Raw genomic sequence first — 18,501 nt, forward strand, 5'->3', positions numbered from 1 at the left:
GTCTAGCCTTTAGATAAACACTTAGGCTGGCTTAATGAACTCAGGTTTTGTGGGGGGATAATGCAAAAACTTCCTGAGAGAGACTGGCGGCTGTAAAAGAAGAAGCACTGGTGAAGTCATTCTAAGTCAACAGAGAAAAATTATACAAATAGAATTAAAAAAAATAAAAATAAATCATGCTTGGGAATAATATCGAAAGAGCCTCGTCTGCTGATTCCACTAGAAATCAGATTTACCATTATAGTTGATCAGAATGATCATGTGCTCATTTGGGTATATTGGAAAACAATTAGCATGAGCAGGAACTCTGGCCACCAGCGGCCCTGTAAATGACCTCTGACCTCCACTACATGATCAACCCTTTGAGAGGAGGGCCTGCTTTAATTAGGAGGTCATTAAGAGCCAACCTCTGGACACCACGGGAACACATAATGCCAGCACTCCCACCTGGAAGCACAAAATCTGGACAATGACTTTCAGTCAAACAGTGCTGAATACCTAAAAAACTTCATGTCTTGTTCTTGTCTGTGTTAATTTTATGCAAGGAAATACTCACCCTTTTCCACAGCCTAGAATTAAAATGTTATGATAAGTATATTAAATAAAAAAGACAAGCATGCTACTAAAATGAAACAGTTTTGCTGTCTGCCCCATGTTTCTTCACTTATTAGGACAAAAGTTTGTAGGAAAGGTAAAAGAAAAGTTTCACTCATACCAAGTTTCAACTGATTAAACAAGAAGGAAATTAGGGGGGGAGGCGGGTGAGCACCACAGAGAAGACGAGCGTCTAAAGAGGTGCAACAACAAAGTCAGACAGAGTATAAAGGTGGAGAAAATAGATGACAAGGGAAAGAGTGATTCCAGCGCCCTTTATTCAAGCCTCTGATTTCACACTCGCACAAAGAGCTTTGGGGACGTTTCATCCTTTTCACATTTCTTCTGCATTTATTCAGTGTTATTCTGCAGTGCAGTGTCTCCTATATGGGAGAGGGAGTGCTGCCCGGAGAGGAGTCAGCTCCATTCACAGCTTTATAAATCACCTCAGCATGTGCAGACCGTGGCCAATCAGCCAATTACACCCCTCTGACACACCGGGTCTGATAAAGAAGGCCCAGGACAATGGGATCACAGGCCAGATAAACGACCCTTTAATGAAGTTGCCCACAAAACAGGCCAAAACCGCGCGCCCCACTTACGTATTCCATCATGCCGTTGCCCTTGCATTTCCTCTTGCTCAGCCGCCACGGCAGGCACAGCTGGGGAGAGGGAGTCACAGAGAAAGAGAGGCAGAGTGAGAGAAAAATGACTCTGTGCTCTGACACTGCTAAGCCCCCCACCCAAGGCCCCTTTCAGACTTTTGGCCGAACAAAAGCATCTGTTGCCATACTGTGCCGTTCAACCCCCCCTTAACACACACATACTCCAGTCGGGTAAGGAGCCTCGCAGGAGCTAAAAAAGGCAGCACTGAGCCGTATGCAGCTGAGGCTGCTCACCTTGTGGCACAGTCTATTGTGGACCCCATTCCAGGAGCTTCTCCATCCATCTTTGTGTCTCAGGGACAAATAGAGAAAGAGAGGGAGAAACTTTTTATGACAGAGTGAGAGAGAGCCACAAGACTGCAGCTGCAGGATGAATAGGAGAGGGAATGAAGGGATGAGGTGGGAGTGAGAGAGAGAGAGGAGAGAAGGGGGCAGCTGCAGGGTGGTCCCACCCCTCTGTCCCTCCACCTCCAACAACTTCGAGAGAGTTGTTTGGCTTCTCCTAGGATTCAGAACACAAACAACTTCGTGGTGCGTGCTATAAGTTCAGACTGCTCCTATAACTCCAGTGAAAGAACTGAGAGGGGAGGAGAAAGTAGAGAATGTGGACTGAAAGGGGCCAATGTGTATACATTTACCTTGATGCTTCGGTTTCCCTGTCTTTCCCCCCTTCATTTATACAATCTTTTTTGCAAACTGTCTGACCACATCATAAACTATCTACAGCATCAGTTTGTTCCAGCTCCGCATGAGGCTGTATGATGTTTACACTGAGTGAAACGTGCAAATATTAGAATTCACATGGCTTCATTATCCCAACTAATGGAAATAATCTCGTGTGCCTTTTTTTTTTTTGGGTAAAATTCAGACTCATGTGTTTTCTTTCACTAAAGCAAAAGCAATAAAAAAAAGTTTTAAATCTCTCAGTTTGAATACAATTTATAATAGCTAAAAGTCTACGCTACTTAAAAGGACAAAACATTTATACCTGTTTATTCACACAGAATGTTTAATAGAACCAACAATGACCTCCGATTGAGTAAAACACAACTACATATATCAGCCTTGTTACTTGTATCACTTGTTAAATACAGTAAATATAAATAAATACAGTCCATTAACCCTTTCTACCCTGGAGGTTCCAGCATCAGGACCAGGCTGGATTTCTTATTGCATCATTCCAAAAGTTAATACAAAAGGTGGATTTTAATAGGATTTTTACTGGCATAGAAACAGTGTTTGTGCATGCTTAATAGTAAGCAGGTTTGCTGTGTACAGTAAAGGAAATGAAAGCCTTTATTTGACCAAAATCGATGTTCTGTTCCTGTCATAAGACATGAGTAAATTAAATCCTGGTTAACAACAAGACAAGACATTATATTACATTATATTATTATAATGTAATATAATTTCTAATGCTGTAATAATTATATTACAACATTAGAAAAGGGGTCAAATATTTGACTTTCGGGCTGGCTAAAAATATATCATGCTAAGAGAAAACCACCAAGGAAATGGGTGAAGTATTGTTAAGCACCGAGAAAATTTCAGAAATGTTTTATTTCACTTTATAGTTTTAAGTCATCTGAAGTAAAAATGAAAATAGTTGCTTTACTTTAATAAATCTCATTCTGACCGAGTGATGGGGCCAAAGAAGCTTGTTTCCATTTTCTTTTAGCAACAGATGCCATGTTGTTCATTTTCCCTTTGCTCTCAGAGTGTATTAAATAAATTTGAGGACATGTTTTTATCCAGGGGTAATAATTTTATAATTTTTAAAAACAAAACAAAAAAAATAGAAAAGTGAAAGAAGGTTAAACTTTGACTCAGATATAAAAAAATATATATAATAAACAAAAACAAAAGACTATGAAAGGCTAATGATACCTACAGAGAGAAAGTGAAACCAGAAGTCAGACAGAAAAAAAGGGGAAAGGAAAAAGTGTTTCCATAGCGATTTTATTCAAGCCTTTCACACAGAGCTTTGGGGGAGTTGCATGCTTTTCACATTTTACTGTATGAAATCAGTGCTTTAAAAATGAACCAGATTAAAAAAAATTGGATCACTAAAAAGGTAGTTATATTCATTAATCACTGAAGTCTTTGGATCCTGGAGTATACCTTTAAAGAACTAATGAGGCCTACAGTTTAGTAGTCAGGTTTTGATTTAACTTTGATTATGATTTTGGAGGCTATCATCATTATTTAAACTGCATTCCTGGTATAAATGGGATGGATAAAGTAAAATACCTGCTAGTTTATTAACTGATTTAACTTACTGACTGCTAAAAATAGCCTTTTCACCTTATAATTTTAAACATAAGCATGCCTAAAAATATTGTTCTGTAGTGAAAAACTTCCCTTTCCAATTCTGGATGATTTAAACTTTTGAGAACTAAATTTTCTTTTTGTCTTCTAAGACTTTAAACTGATTTAAATCCACTGGGTTCTGTGAAAAAGAAAAGCTGGAAATAGGGCTGGTTTTGCCAGATTTTAAAGAGGAAAAAAATCAAAAACTCAAGAAATTTATTTTTTGCTCATCAGGTCAAAATGATGCTGTAATTGTTTCCCTCAAAAACTACACAAACCCAATAAAAAAGACAAAAAATGAAGAATAAGTAGATGATTTTCACAGCTGCAGGTGCAGAAAGGGTGTCACCAAGTTCAAAACGCCTCCCCAGAGGACCGCCGCAGCGTCCAGCTGTAATTCTCTCTGTCATCTGACATCCTCGGGCCAAAGTGCCAGTTTCCTAACACTAACTCACTTCTTTGTCTTTCGTGTATGTAACCTTCGTCCTAAAGAAAACTCACACAAAAATACTCCTTGATTGAAAAATACCACTTTTTGATAAAGTACTTTTGTGTGAAATCCTCTTCTTTGTCATCAAGAGTCTCAAAGCCTTTTTTTAAGTGAAGATCCACTGAGGTTTGTGTGTTTTCCTGATTTATATGCAGATCAGGTCTCATCCAGAGATGCTCCTACAGTATCATCACTGTAGAGATATCTTTTCTTCATCCACACAAACATCTCTCACTCACACTTAAAACAAATTTACTCTCATGGGTATTGTCATGTGTCAGAATAAGACTTTTAAGAGTGTGTTTAGCATTCAGGTTTGGGCATTCATCACCCCTGTCTAAGCCAAGAAATCTTTGTTTGGTCGCTCCTCTTCAAACCTTTGAGTGTTAGGAGGGGCGGGGGGATCGATTTGATTCTAATCGGACCATGAAAAGAACATGATCTAACTACTTTCAGACCGGAGTATATTTAGGCCCACTTTTCTTTACACTCTCCCTCTCTCCATTCCCCCCTACTTTAGTGCGGGCACAATGAAGCTGGCCAATTTAAAAAGCTTTGAATGTCTCGTCAATTACTTTGTGAATACAGGGAAGAGAGATTTTGAGAGGAGAAGAGGGAGTGAGGAAAGTAGGGAAATGAGGGAGAAATGGAGAAAAAAAGGCCAGGGAGCACACATAAAAATTCCAAGAGTTGTTTAAGCGTGGGTGGGTTCATTTGCATGACAGCGCCATGTGAATAAGACTGACCTCTTGGACCGCCCCAGTGCTCGGCCGAGCTGCAGCCTGACGTGCAGGCTTTGACCCAGCTCATTGACTCTGAATGGATACTCTGTCAAAAGGAGGGACCTTGCAGCACTCAGCCGGACAGGCATCTGCAGACCTCCTGTTTGACACCCAGCTACCTCTATTTCAGTCCCTACTACTAACACAGTAGGTTGTGCACATGCACACACATTTACCAAGGCATTAGGCAGATATCCAAAACTCTCTTATCGCCGACCCTCAGACCTCCAAGAGGAATCACACGGACAGAAGATGTGAATACAGAGACGTAAACATCCACAGAAACCATGAAACAAGTCCTTTCTTTAGACACATTTATGCGCACACACAGACACGACAGGTGCAGCAAAGCTCTTGCACGTGCAGGCCCATCAACACGCTTCGCTTGATGGCTCTATGATTTACTGCAACAGGCAGGTGAGAGGACATAGAGTGGACCAGGGGGGCGGTTGAGCGATGTAGTCTGCATACAAATCTTAGTTAACTGCCCCGTACTCCCCCTCGACCCCATACAAAGTTGTGACTCTGTGCAAACACAAAAAGCTCAGACAGCTTATAAACACACTCTCCATTTATCTGGCTGGCACAGAGCTGGGATGATGCAGACAGGCACCCTTACCCCTGACCTCAGCTGTCTATAAACGCTCAAAAGCAAGCCCACCATACTTGGAAATGCAAACAAAGCGATGTCAACACTTGTTTCGTTTCTATGAATTCATTTGTTTCCAGAGAAATTGAGGGGAAAAGAGTGAATAATGACGGAGGTGATGGACAAGTTACACTGATCCAAGTTTCAAGTGTTGTACAAAATCTCTAGTTTTTTTCCCCTTTTTTGGGAATGAATGTGGTGAGAAAATGAGAAAAAGGAATTCAAGTGTATTTGTCATGATAGAGTATAATACTAAGTGGAATTGTGATGGCATAGCTGTGTGTGTATGTGTGTATGTTTAAATTTATTTGGGCAAAGTAGTATCTCATTAATAAATTACTATCATTCAGACATCAGATGCTGGACTGTATACAATTTATGTGTTTTTAAAAACCTACCTTACCTTAAATTTGTCTCAGTTTTTTTCTTTGTACTTACATCTATGTGGACAAGTTAGATGGCTTTGTGAAAAGAAAAAGAAAAATTGTACCTGACACTGATGAATTTTAAACCTCTTCTAATACTTTGAAATTCATGTTTGATATGGATATTCTCCTCTAAATGAATAAATGGTATTTATTTTTTGTTTTAGAATATATTTTTAGAGTTTATCATTTTCAACAACTTCAACTCATCATTCACTTGAAAGATTTTTCATTTATTTTGCAGTTTCGTGTGTTATTGTGTATGTATACATCACAAACAACCATTAATACAGTTTTGAAGTAACTTTTACTAAATTATTACTTTAGAAATAATCACCAAACCAATTTAGTTACAAGCGAAAATATATATCGCTTTATTGAGCATTAATTATGACCTTTATTAATAACTTTATTTGAGGTCACAGACCAGATATAAATTCATAAAAAGTTGTTATATGTTGGTCAGCACCAACTTTTCAGTCAGTGCATTGGCCTAACTGAAGCACCTTTTCACAAATAAAAAGACTTAATCCTTTCAGATGTATGCTGTATTTGTTAGTGGATGATAATACATTTTAAAAAAATGTAGCAGTCTGCTGAACCAATGCAAATATATTTCAATAAATGAAAACGCCAGAAGCTTTCACTAAGTAGCACATAAAATGTTTACATTTGCACAGATCATAGTTACACATTTGGGATTATCCCTACGGTAATTTAATTGTGCAATTATTATGATATTATGAACTGATTCAAGGTGTTAATAATAATTGCAACAAGCTCCGGGGCTTTGTTCCTGCAGAGGGTGGCCCTGTGCTGCTGCTGCTGCTGCTGCTATGCCTGATGACTCACAGAGGCTGGAGGCTGGTTGATGCTTCCCAGCAAACACTAGCCAGTTCATGTGATGTTCCAAATTACCTACCACATAATTAGCTGCATGTTACATAATAAGCTCTGCTGGGCTTAAAACACTAGATTAGTTTCTCTGCTAATAGACCTTGTGATGCCCTCACTGTGCTTGATGCCATATTATGACTGGTGGGAAAAGAATGGATCCAGGCAACAGATTGTGATTACAAATTCTGACTTTTTATTTATTTATTTACTTATTTATTTATTTACAAAAATCACTATGGGATGCACTCACACACAAAAAAGAACAGGTGGCTTTTCCAGATCTTTAGAGCAGGCTGTTTAACATTTGGTTGTTATAAGCATAATTTGTGCATTACATAGCAGTGATAGTCTGTCGAATACTTTGAACCTAATTAACATGAATTCATATATATAAATATGTGTGTGTGTGTATAGATAGATAGATAGATAGATAGATAGATAGATAGATAGATAGATAGATAGATAGATGAATTCATGTTAATTTTTCTTCAACAAAATATCAATTGTACAGTTGCAGCTGCCACATAAAATAAGCACTGAGGCACATTTGGTCTGTTGTAAGTAAGATATTCAAGTATGTTCAAGCTGGCCTTTTCGTCTGAGAGAAAAAGTATCAACAGTAAATCAACAGTAACCATCATCATGTCATTTCTGCAGCCTTTTACTGAATCTAAATTTTCTTTAAGTGAGAAAATAAGGATTTGGATGCTGTTTGCACAGAGGAGTGAATTTAAATGAACACTGAAATGCAAACAGCGAGGAAGACTAAACTGGAAACTGAGATTGATGTGTTCTTCATTGTTCAGATGAGAGGAATAAGGTTCAGAATGCAGTCTTACAGTGGATTTCTCTAACTCCCTTTAACTTCTACATATCGTTCAATATATGTGTAACAGATGGGAAAAAAAAGTGGACATTATCTGAATTAAGAAATAAGTTTGTGTTTTTGTGGACGACCGTATCTGACCTCAAACACGGGGAAAAGCTGCAAGTGACAAGCTGCCTGAGAGACACTAACGGGCAATAATGAGGATCAAGATAATGACAGACTCTACTCAACATGACACTTTTTCAAATAAATATTTGGCAGCATCGCATGATACAGCCTATGATTTGCATTGTAATTTCTACACATTTGTTGTCTCATTATTCTAAATTTTCAGTGCTAAGTAGGAGGACTGAATTGATTGGATTTTGAGAAACATTAATAAAAACAAAAACAAAACAAAACAAAGCACAATCATTTTAGAAAACATTAATCATTCCATTAATCTTATCTAAGCAAACAGCACTAATCAAGTGCAGCAGGAAAACAAAAAAAAAGCAAAAATATGAGCCCAGTGCAGTCACTTATAATGTTAAAAGATGCAGACAGTCTGATTTGAAATACTAAAACTAAATCTAGACAAATATCAATCTTTTACAGTTTTGCTAATACACTATTAAAAACTGAAATATGTTAGTTTGTATAATTTATGTAAACCACTCTTTATATTTAGGTCTACCTAGGCTTGCTTTTATAAAAGATAAGCCAAAATAAACCCTGTTAAAACTAAAGAAAATATGGATTTGGCAAACTGAGCTCATGTCACTAAAGAAGCAAAAGTGGTTTGTTTGCATGTGTATGTCTAAATGACCTATTTTCAAAAGCCATGACCAAAGGGCACACCCACAGGTACACAATAGTGACAAATATACTTTGCCAACTCTGAGGTTTTTCATATCATTGCATAATAAAAAAAACCCGACCCAGTTCTTGCCAGGTCTTAAGTTAAATAAATACAAAACAACACATGACACATTACATTATGTCCTTAATGTCAACTAACTGTACCCCATGATTCAGTATCTCGTAGAACTACCTTTAGCAGCAATAACTTGAGGTTTTCTTATGACTTTATCAGTTTCTCGCATGATTGTTGAGGCATTTTCACCTTCACTCTTCTTTAAATATTGCGTCATTTCCTTGAGGTTTGTTGCATTTGCTTATGTACAGCTCTCTTACAGTCCTATAAGAGCATTTCAGCTGAGTTGAGGTCTGGACTGGGCCACACAACACATTGATTCTTTTCTTTTTCAGCCATTCTTTTGTAGCTATGCTGCTGTGTTTGGGATCTTTGTTGGGTTGTATGAGCAAGTTACAGCCAAGCTTTGGTTATGGGACTGATGGGCTCATAGTTGACTCTAGAATACTTTGGTATACAGAGGAGTTCATTGTTGATACAATGATTGCAAGATGCTCAGGTCCTGTGGCTGCAAAAGCAGCCCAAATCATCACTCCTCTACCGCTGTGCTTGATATTTGGTATGAGGTATTTGTGCGGATATGCTTTGTTTGTTTTTCTCCAAACATGGCGCTGTGCATCATAGCCAAATATCTCCACTTTGTTGCAGGAGTCTTGAGGTTTGTTCACATGCATTTTCCACACTCCTGGGAAGACTATCAGTTGTTTTCAGTGTTTTCCACTTGTGAATAATCCTTCTGACTGCACAGTGATGGACATCAAATTGTTTGGAAATAGTCTTCCAATTGCTCCCAGATGGATGTACAGCAACAATTAATTCTTTGAGATCATTGCTGATCTCTTCCCTGTTTAGCATTATATTAACAGACCAGCAAGCTTCAAGTGCATTTGGTTATCAGCACCTGTTTGCTACTTGCTTACTCTTAATTCCTTTCGAAGTTAGGGTGCTACTAGTTTTGCACACTATCTTTCTCTATTTTGGCTTAATTTTTTTTAAATAAGTAATGAAACAGCGTAATATGTCATGCACTGTTGTTCATTTGAGGTTGCATTTACCTAATTTTAAGACTTTCTAAGCACCAGATGTTTTTTATCATTATACCCTAATATGTAAAACCTGATAAAAACAAAACTGATAGAGGCTATAGTGGCTTTTTACTTTGACTGTAAGTTGCAATAATAATAATAATAAGTGCAAATCCGACTGCATGAGAGCAACTGACAGGTATAAGGTGTGGAAAACATGGATGATACAGTTTGGTTTGTTTGCTTCCTTACAGTCTGATAAACAGAGAGATTGTGGCCCACGTCTATTCATGGCCCAGGCTGGTGACAAAAGATGCGGCCTGGACACACATTCCAGTCTGCTTCCGCTCCAGCACACAAGCTCAATCCCAGGGATTTCCCCTTTCAGAAGCCAGAAAAGGAGGCTACAATATCACCTCCTTTAAATCGGGAGACAGGATGGAGGTACTGCTGTCATTCACTCTCCAACTCATTTCCTGATTTAGGTTTCACTGGAAGTCGGGAGCTCGCAATAGAAAAAAGGGGCCAATTAGGCCATGACTGTTTTTACATTTTAAATTTTGACTTTTTCTGAAAATGTGCTGATCTACTAAGAAATCAGAAAAGCTATTCCAATGGCATTATTCTGAACGTGAATAATTCTGCTAAAAGGCCAATCATTAACAGAGATAAATAGAATCTTGATCTTCTTGGAAACCTGTGCGTCTCCTCAGTAGTGAGCCGTTACAGTTAATAATTCCTAAGCCCTGCAGTGTAGATTTAAGTGACCAACAATGGAATAGCGTCTTATTACAATAAGGACTGAAATTCACGACTATTTGACAACTCAAGCAAGAAAAGATTGAAATAAGGGCTGTTCTGTGCTGCACTCACTCTAATGGCATTTGCTTAGTCTTTTGGAAACAACAGAGCAAGCAGAGGGACAAATCAGGGCTCTAACAATAAGCTCTAATAAAGACATTTCTCTGGGAACTTAAGCGTGATCGGCGTCACTATCAGTTGCTGTTTATCTCATTTTCGAGACTCCTTAATTGTGTGCGCTACGAAGCACAGACTCATACACATACTACACCGAGTGTGGACATCCAGACACACTCGTTGATGTAGGGGCACACTTCAGACTGGAGTGTCTGGTCTGAACAGCTCTGTAAGGCTGAGAAGTGTCTCCCTAATTAGAGGGAGCCTGGTGCAGGACATCTATATAGGCCATCAACAGGGCCCTCGCTGGCTTTGTTCAGCAGCCTCTTCTTACATGGAAGCTGTCACTTTACTTTTCTATAAGCCTGAGCTCCTTAACAGTGTTGTGTGTACCCAATCACTGGAACAGTTTGTAGATATTTTCAAGGATATAGCTGCAACACAACAGTCCTGTGATTGTATATTGAAAGAAGAATATCTGATCCATTTTTTAGGACAAAACTTTAAATGCCGTTTATTGATCTTGATCAGGGAACTAAAAGAGTTCAAAAACTCCTGATGAGAGACATTAAATGGCCCTGCTTTGTTTTGTTTATCCGGCTAAGTTGTCACACCATTTTAAGATGTAATTATTTCTATCTCAATTTTGCATAGAAACCTAATTATTCACTGAGATATAAATTAGATTCCACATTCATGAAGACCATGACCCCCCAAACTCCTGCAGGATACTATTCAGGGGCAAGCCTCTTTCTCTCCCCTGCTCTGAGATGGAGAGTAGCCACTGCAGCTGCTATTCACATCAACCAGATAATTGTTAATGAAAAGTCATTGGATGGCATTATGTTGTCCACGGGATCATTGTTCATTTCCCCCCATCGCCACTGAGATCTATATGGAGAACCAGAGTGTTTCCTTTGAGTTTTGGTATTCAGGATCTGTTGCCTGGAAACTAATAAAGGGGCAAATCATCGACTGTATTGGCCAAGATGGGCCGCAGACTGGCCCTGCACAACAATGCAAGGTTTGTAAAAAGGCGTTGAAACAAGTTAATGACGCTTGTTGAACAAAACATTAATGGACTTCTTCACGGTATAATATGGCATGAGGTGCGAGGTGAATGGGGGGGGACTTTAGCTGCGCACTTTAATAAGTTTGTGTGTTTTTACTACTGGGAGGAGCTGGATATGCACACATACACACCCACCTATTTGATGAACTTGATACTAGAAATTTTGTGCGGGACTGAAAAGAAAAAACAAACTTGCACCTATCTCAGAAGGGATTTAACTTAAAAAAAAAATCCCCCTCTTTTAATTTTAATTTTCAAGTCATTGAATGGGCCGTTGATTAATTGCCCATCAGCATGATTTGAAAAGGGGTTGAATAGTGGAGGGTACTGCTGCACTAAAGGCGCAAAACGTTAGGGAGAAGAGGCAAAGTGGGAGGTGGGGCCTCGGGAGTTGGACACATTTCTCATTTTTAATCTAACATTTAAACACCCAATAATATTGCACCGGCCCCATTTACTGCACCGACTTCTTAACCGAAGCGGACAAAAAAAAAAATGCACTGCAGCCCTGTCACCCCGAGCAGAATAAAGGGAATCAAAGGATTTTTCCCTTAAATGGACTAATTTTCTCCTTGAATTATGAAAGTAATGGCTAGGTAACAGCCTGTGCTCAGTACCCGACGGCTTAATGCTTCCTAAATCCTTCCACGTGGCTCCACTAGTCCTGGCAATTAGGACTCATTATAGCCTCATAAAGGATCTCATTTGTAGGATTACTTAATAGACAATGGAATTTTATCGTGCAAAATTATGGAAAAATAATATTAGACCTCGCATGGTGAAGCGAGGGCGCGCGCCACGCATCATTCCGCTTGGTTTACTTTCTCTCTCCCGTCCTCTCTCTGGTTCAGGACTGTTATCTGTACCATAACAACTGCGCGTCTTCCTTGTCAAACGCTGAATTCGCTTTATTAGAGCAATTACTGTCTGTGTGACTGACATGTCTGTTTTTATCTTTATTATGGTTGGATTTTAAAGATTTTGTAATTCTCTCAAAGAGTGCATCGAAAGTCACAGCTGACTAAGTGCTTCGGTTGCCTTGTTTGTTGTAAACATGTGTGTTTGCTCTGCGATGATGAGTTTCATACAGCAGGTTTTTCAAGAAAAAAATGGTGACAAATAACTTTTTAAAAGTTGGAATCCACATGAGGCTATTTCTATTTTTTTTTCTTTTTGGCCTTATTTGTTTTGCTACAGACAGCGGACAACTTAATATCTGCGGTGTTGTACCTGTACCGTCTGCACCTTAACCCCGCTGACGGCTCACATATGAAGGTTCGAGGCGTTACTTGGCAGATGAAAGCAGAAGCTAAACCTACTGGTGACCCGCCTGGGGATCAAACTCGCTAATTATTGTCACAAGATGAGGGATTAACGCATTTCTGAAATAGCTGCCTGTTTACCCCCGCACAGACTGGCCATTATAAACACTTTCTAATTGAATCCTAATCGCCGTCAAATAACCCCAGTCCAGACTCGCCATGAGTTCATAATTCTTTAATTGCTAGAAGTGAAACCTGGACCAACCGGATTCAATGCACGATTAGTCTGCAAAGCAATTATTGCTCATGGTCGCGTGGACAATTCCTTAAATCTCATTTGCGAACTATCAATCCTTAGCCTTGGACATATATCGTTCATTCCTATGTCAGACTTATCAGTAATTTAAAAGAATGTGAATAAACCAATAACTGACTGCAGGTCAAATTTGGAAAAAAAAAAAAAGAAAAGAAGAGTGAATCGCGTATGTAAAGCACGTTTTGTCAGAAATTTGAAGTGTTATGGATACTAAACAATCTATTTATATAGTTGCAGGTGTTTCCAAACAGCTGTTCAGTAGTGACAAGTTTGAATTTTCAAATCTCACCAGCACGTTTTAAATGTTCACAATATCTATCTATCTATCTATCTATCTATCTATCTATCTATCTATCTATCTATCTATCTATCTATCTATCTATCTATCTATCTATCTATCTATCTATCTATCTATCTATCTATCTATCTATCTATCTATCTATCTATCTATCTATCTATCTATCTATCTACCTACCTACCTACCTACCTACCTACCTACCTACCTATATTAGGTTTTGTTTCAAATGTATTACAAAGTAATACTTCAGTCAGTGTGAATGTGCTGAAAAATGTCTTTGTAGAACTTTCTACACAGTTCTCAAAATAATAAATAAATAAAAAAAAAATCCCTGATTATGTTATGTTACCAGTCAAGACTTTTGTAAATTCGGCATAAAAAAGCAAATCTTGAAGCTGTGATTGGAGGCCTATATGAGACATCACGTGGTCTAGGTCACTGACAGTATAAACCCCAAGAGCCGGGTGCGCACGTGGGTGACGCTGCAGGGCCAACCCTCCTCGGGCTCTCTTTTGTTGGACCATCAAACATAAGCACCTTTGGAAATCCCGAGGGGCTCAGATGAGAAGCAGCAATCATCCTGCTCACCGAGTGATCACTTATCAGCGACGCAGCCATGTCGAGGTCATTTTATGTTGATTCTTTAATAATCAAGGATACGGTGCGACCTGGACCAACTGAGCATCCAGGACAAGACTTCCTTATTCCAATCAGCATGCACTCTCCGAGCGTAATGACTGTCACCGCTCCCGTGTGCCCCTCCAGGAAAAATGGGACTTTCTGTGTTTGTCCACTGTGCGTCACATCCCACATCCACTCTTCCCGCAGCGGCATTCCCATGCTGAAGAGTCAGTTTCCAGGAGCAGAGCCACAGTATTGTCAGAGAATAGCACATCAGCAGTCTCCTGCACTCGCTCACCCTGGACATACACCTGTCTGCACGCCCACCTTCAGCGTCACAGATCCCAGGAGATACCATTGTCTCTCTATTGGTAAGCACGTGTTTTCTACTGTCTCGGCTCATGACTAGAGCTACTGTCCGGCACATATTTGTGTACTTATTAGAACTCGTGTTATACTTTGTAGCAGTAAGATCAATGGTATGCACTTTGTTTTTACGCACGACGATTTACGCGCGATATTTCACCTGTCTTGGATTGAGCGCGCATTCACAGACGAAGTACAGAACTAAAACATGACTCAAAAAATGTTTGTTTCCTCTAACAGGTGCCTCCGAGAGTAACCACATACAGAATGGCAAGAGGATGCGCACGGCTTTTACAAGTACGCAACTCCTGGAACTTGAAAGGGAGTTTTCCACGAACATGTATCTTTCTAGACTCAGGAGAATCGAAATCGCTACATATTTAAACCTGTCAGAGAAACAGGTGAAAATCTGGTTTCAGAACCGCAGAGTGAAGCACAAGAAGGAGGGTAAAGCCACCCAAAGGAGCGCGCACAGTGGTTGCAAGTGCACAACCGGCCACACAGACTATTCAAGGTCAGAAGACGAGGACTCTCTATCTCCGGCCTCAGCCTCTGAAGAGAAAGAGGTGTCACCCATCTGAGAGCAACTCGGCTCAACAAGTTCCACTGCTGGCGCATCCTCTGCCCTGCTGCATTTATGGATCACGGCATCACCCAGCCCCTGAGCCAAATATCTGCTGCATGAAGCCTGAGAAGAAGTTCTGAAAATATTAATTGTTCTTCGCTCCATGTTCTTTATAATGTTCAAAACAAATGTTTAATGTTTAAAAACCAGTGTGGATAGGTGTTTGTGAAATATTTGGGAACACGGCCAACTATGTGACTGATGTTATGTGGATCCCCCCGAGGTTCTCACCTACACTACCTTGTTAATTATCCCCAGTAAATGATTTCAGTTTTTGCCGGAAATACGTTTACAGTCAGTGACGTGTAGCACAGAAAACCCCAAGAAATAGTAAAGGTCTGACGTGTAAACCCGAAACCTGTATGTAACAATTTGTAAACTTTGTATATCTGTATTTATTGAAATAAACATGACGAGCTGACCTAATAATTTGTCATTATTGACTTACTATGATTGATTATGCACATGCTCACCCGAATCTCTAATATTTCTAACACTGATAATTAATACAAAGTGGAAAAACTGATTTTTGCGTCTTTGAGAGTCGAGTTGATTTAAAAACTGCTCGCAGGGATGATTTTTTTCACTTTTCCATTAAAAATATGTAAATATTCAGTATTATAAGTGAAATATTACAAGGTTTCAAACGTACATTCATTGTAATTTTATGAAGAAAAAAGCCCCCCTTATATAATTTAATTTAAACACAATTAAATGTTTTTTTCAAAAAATTACAATTCCACCTTAAAAAAGATAAAGTTGTTTTATTGTATTACAAAGACTTTGTACTTTCCTAGCCTCTGGCTCATTAAACCGTGAGTTCAGTTATCTTTTAGCATTTCACCGAATTAAGGTGTTTCTGTCACGACAGCTATCATTATTAAGCTGTCATTCCTAACCAGTGGTCTTATTCTGTTACACCTCAATGTCCACTGTGCGTATTTTATTTAAGAACATTATGAAGCAGAGCTCAATTTACAAGATCTAGCTATCTAATTCAAAATGGATGAAGTGAGCTTTATGAAAGTGTAATTTCTCCTTAGATGTGACCACAAAAGGGTACCCGATAACGCCCCCGGGGAGCAGCCAATAGTCCATTAATGTTCGCTTTTGAAAAGATTTTGGTTGTCCAAAGCGAGTTTAATTGCGTTTTCGGTCCCACGTTGGTTGATTATACTGCTATTGCTTGAGACCACAAAACGAGTATATATAGAAGTGGGCAAAGGCTTTGACAGGTTAGATTGTCCTGCCTTGGGACTCGCATTTAGCCCAGGACCCCCGACGGCTGTGTGCTGAGAGAGCTTTGAGAGACAGCTACAGGGTTCCTCCGAGCGACAGAGAACGATTTAGTCACTGTTTCATTAGGCACTATTTGAACCTTTCAACTTATGGTGAATTAAAGGGGGCACGCTCAAATGGAAAGGCTCTGAGGAGGGATTACGTAGGAGGGGCCACTGGAAATTAGCTGACGCCTAATTTAACTCGTTTCTGTCAGAGTTTGGGATACATTCCTAATTGAGAGGGGAAGCAGGTGAAGTTTTGGTCCCACGCAGGCCCATTCAGAGTAGGAATAAATGGTCCCCATTCACATCCCGCTGGTGATCATATATTATTGGGGGAAAGCCATCTAATGAATATATATTGAAGTTCCTATTAATCGAATTAGAGTTCCCTTGCAGGTGTGAAAGACCAGTGCAGCATTTAAAGCTATTAACAATAGAATAAACCACAGTTTCGACAAAGACTCTCCCCCTTTTCAGCCCCACAGGACGTGACCTCAAACTGTAAGGTCTATATAATGATGGGCTGAAGCTCCTTTTTCCAGGTCGAACGGCTATCTCTTCTATAACTGTCACAATGACGAACTTTTCCGATCACACGGAGGTTACACAGATATTTGAAATAATGCCGGGCTGAGACTGTGGAGCATAAATTCTGCAGTAAAGGGACTATAGCAACCAATGCACAGAAAAACGAGAGCACTCCAAAGTCGTCCTGCATCGGCCACCATTGAAAATACAGCAATTACGCATGACAAAAGACAATTAATAAGAGCGCTTTTGAGCCTGGTGCAGCTGCTGTCTCATGCGGAGAGATGGGCTGGAAGAAGCTGAAGTACCCGAGGGGGGTGTTGTCTTTTTTTTTTCCTCCAAGAGAGGTCCACTTTATTTATTTATCAGCAGTGTAGCATTCAACTTCCGCACATATATCTATTCCATTCATTTAAATCACATATCAACGGGTTTCCCCTGGGACACACGCTCTGATCTCACGTTAAACACCTGAACGTTTTTACACTTAAACACATGGATCTGAAATTATGATACTGGGTTACTTTTTCGGACCAAGCTACAGTCGAAATGTGTATTATTTAGGCTATAGTAATTAACTAATATATTTATATGGTGGCCAATTTCCTTCTCTCTCTCTCTCTCTCTCTCTCTCTCTCTCTCTCCCTCTCTCTCTCTCTCTCTCTCTCTGTGTGTGTGTGTGTGTGTGTGTGTGTGTGTGTGCAAGACAAGGATGTGATAATTAATTATTACGTTGACCTTTCAAAAAGTCAAGTGGTTGCATCCATCTTTGTATAAACGGGGTCAGGTACATTCACACATGGAGCGCTATGGAGACCTCATATATTTGTATTAATATCAGCTTAAATGAACTTAACTACATATATTGTTGACTTTTGTATGCTGCATTGTTGATCCAAAATGAATCCCATTTTTTCCTTGTTTACACTGTTTGGAGGTTTTTGGAATTGTTTTTAATATACATCGTAATATAATGCGGGATTCTGGTGAATGTTTAGCATGTTGTGTATCATGCAGTCACTGTTTTCGTTTTCTATGATCTATAAAAATCAACTTAATGCCTAGCCTTTTAGAGAGGTTAGAGCTAAAAAAAAAAAAAAAAGAAAAAAAAAGAAAAAGAAAAAAAGAGGGTGTTGAATAGGTTACGGACAACGCTCAGTTCAGCACGCTGGACAGCTCCCGCAAGGACCGCCCTCCAAAGGCCATCGTCCATCCAGTAGTTTAAGTACTCCATTTAAGTACTTATCATGTCTATGAGACGAAATGTTATGTTGGATATCGATGTTTGCTAAACTCAGTTGTGCATTGAGTTTGCTCTGGCAAGAAGCTGTTTTTTGCTTAAAAGGGATGTTTAAACACATATCAAATGGAGTTTCTCAGTCTTTTATTTATTTACATATATTATTTATTTTTATGTGTTTATTTGTTATGTAGCAACTGAACGTTGCTGTTAACATATAATTAATACCGCTATATTTTTTGTCAAAGCCCCCTGGTGGAGAGTTGGTGGCAAGACAGTCACCATGCAGGAACTGGAGTTATATGCAGTGTAGGCCTATATCTGGAATATTTAGGCGTTTGCTGTGCTTGTAATCTGTTGTGAAAATTAACTGTGATTATTTTTTCTTAA

At 39.3% G+C, this 18,501-nt stretch overlaps 1 protein-coding gene across 1 annotated transcript; it reads left to right on the forward strand.

Moving 5' to 3' along the window:
* Positions 1 to 13,939: 13,939 nt before the first annotated feature.
* Positions 13,940 to 15,476, forward strand: gsx2 (GS homeobox 2). Its single transcript, XM_080877839.1, has 2 exons — positions 13,940 to 14,440; positions 14,676 to 15,476. The coding sequence occupies exons 1-2, from the start codon at positions 14,065 to 14,067 to the stop codon at positions 15,014 to 15,016; spliced, it is 717 nt and encodes a 238-aa protein (XP_080733965.1). The 5' UTR covers positions 13,940 to 14,064; the 3' UTR covers positions 15,017 to 15,476.
* Positions 15,477 to 18,501: the final 3,025 nt, after the last annotated feature.

The sequence above is a fragment of the Rhamphochromis sp. 'chilingali' genome (genome assembly GCF_963969265.1).
Source record: "Rhamphochromis sp. 'chilingali' genome assembly, chromosome: 3".
NCBI lineage: Eukaryota > Metazoa > Chordata > Actinopteri > Cichliformes > Cichlidae > Rhamphochromis > Rhamphochromis sp. 'chilingali'.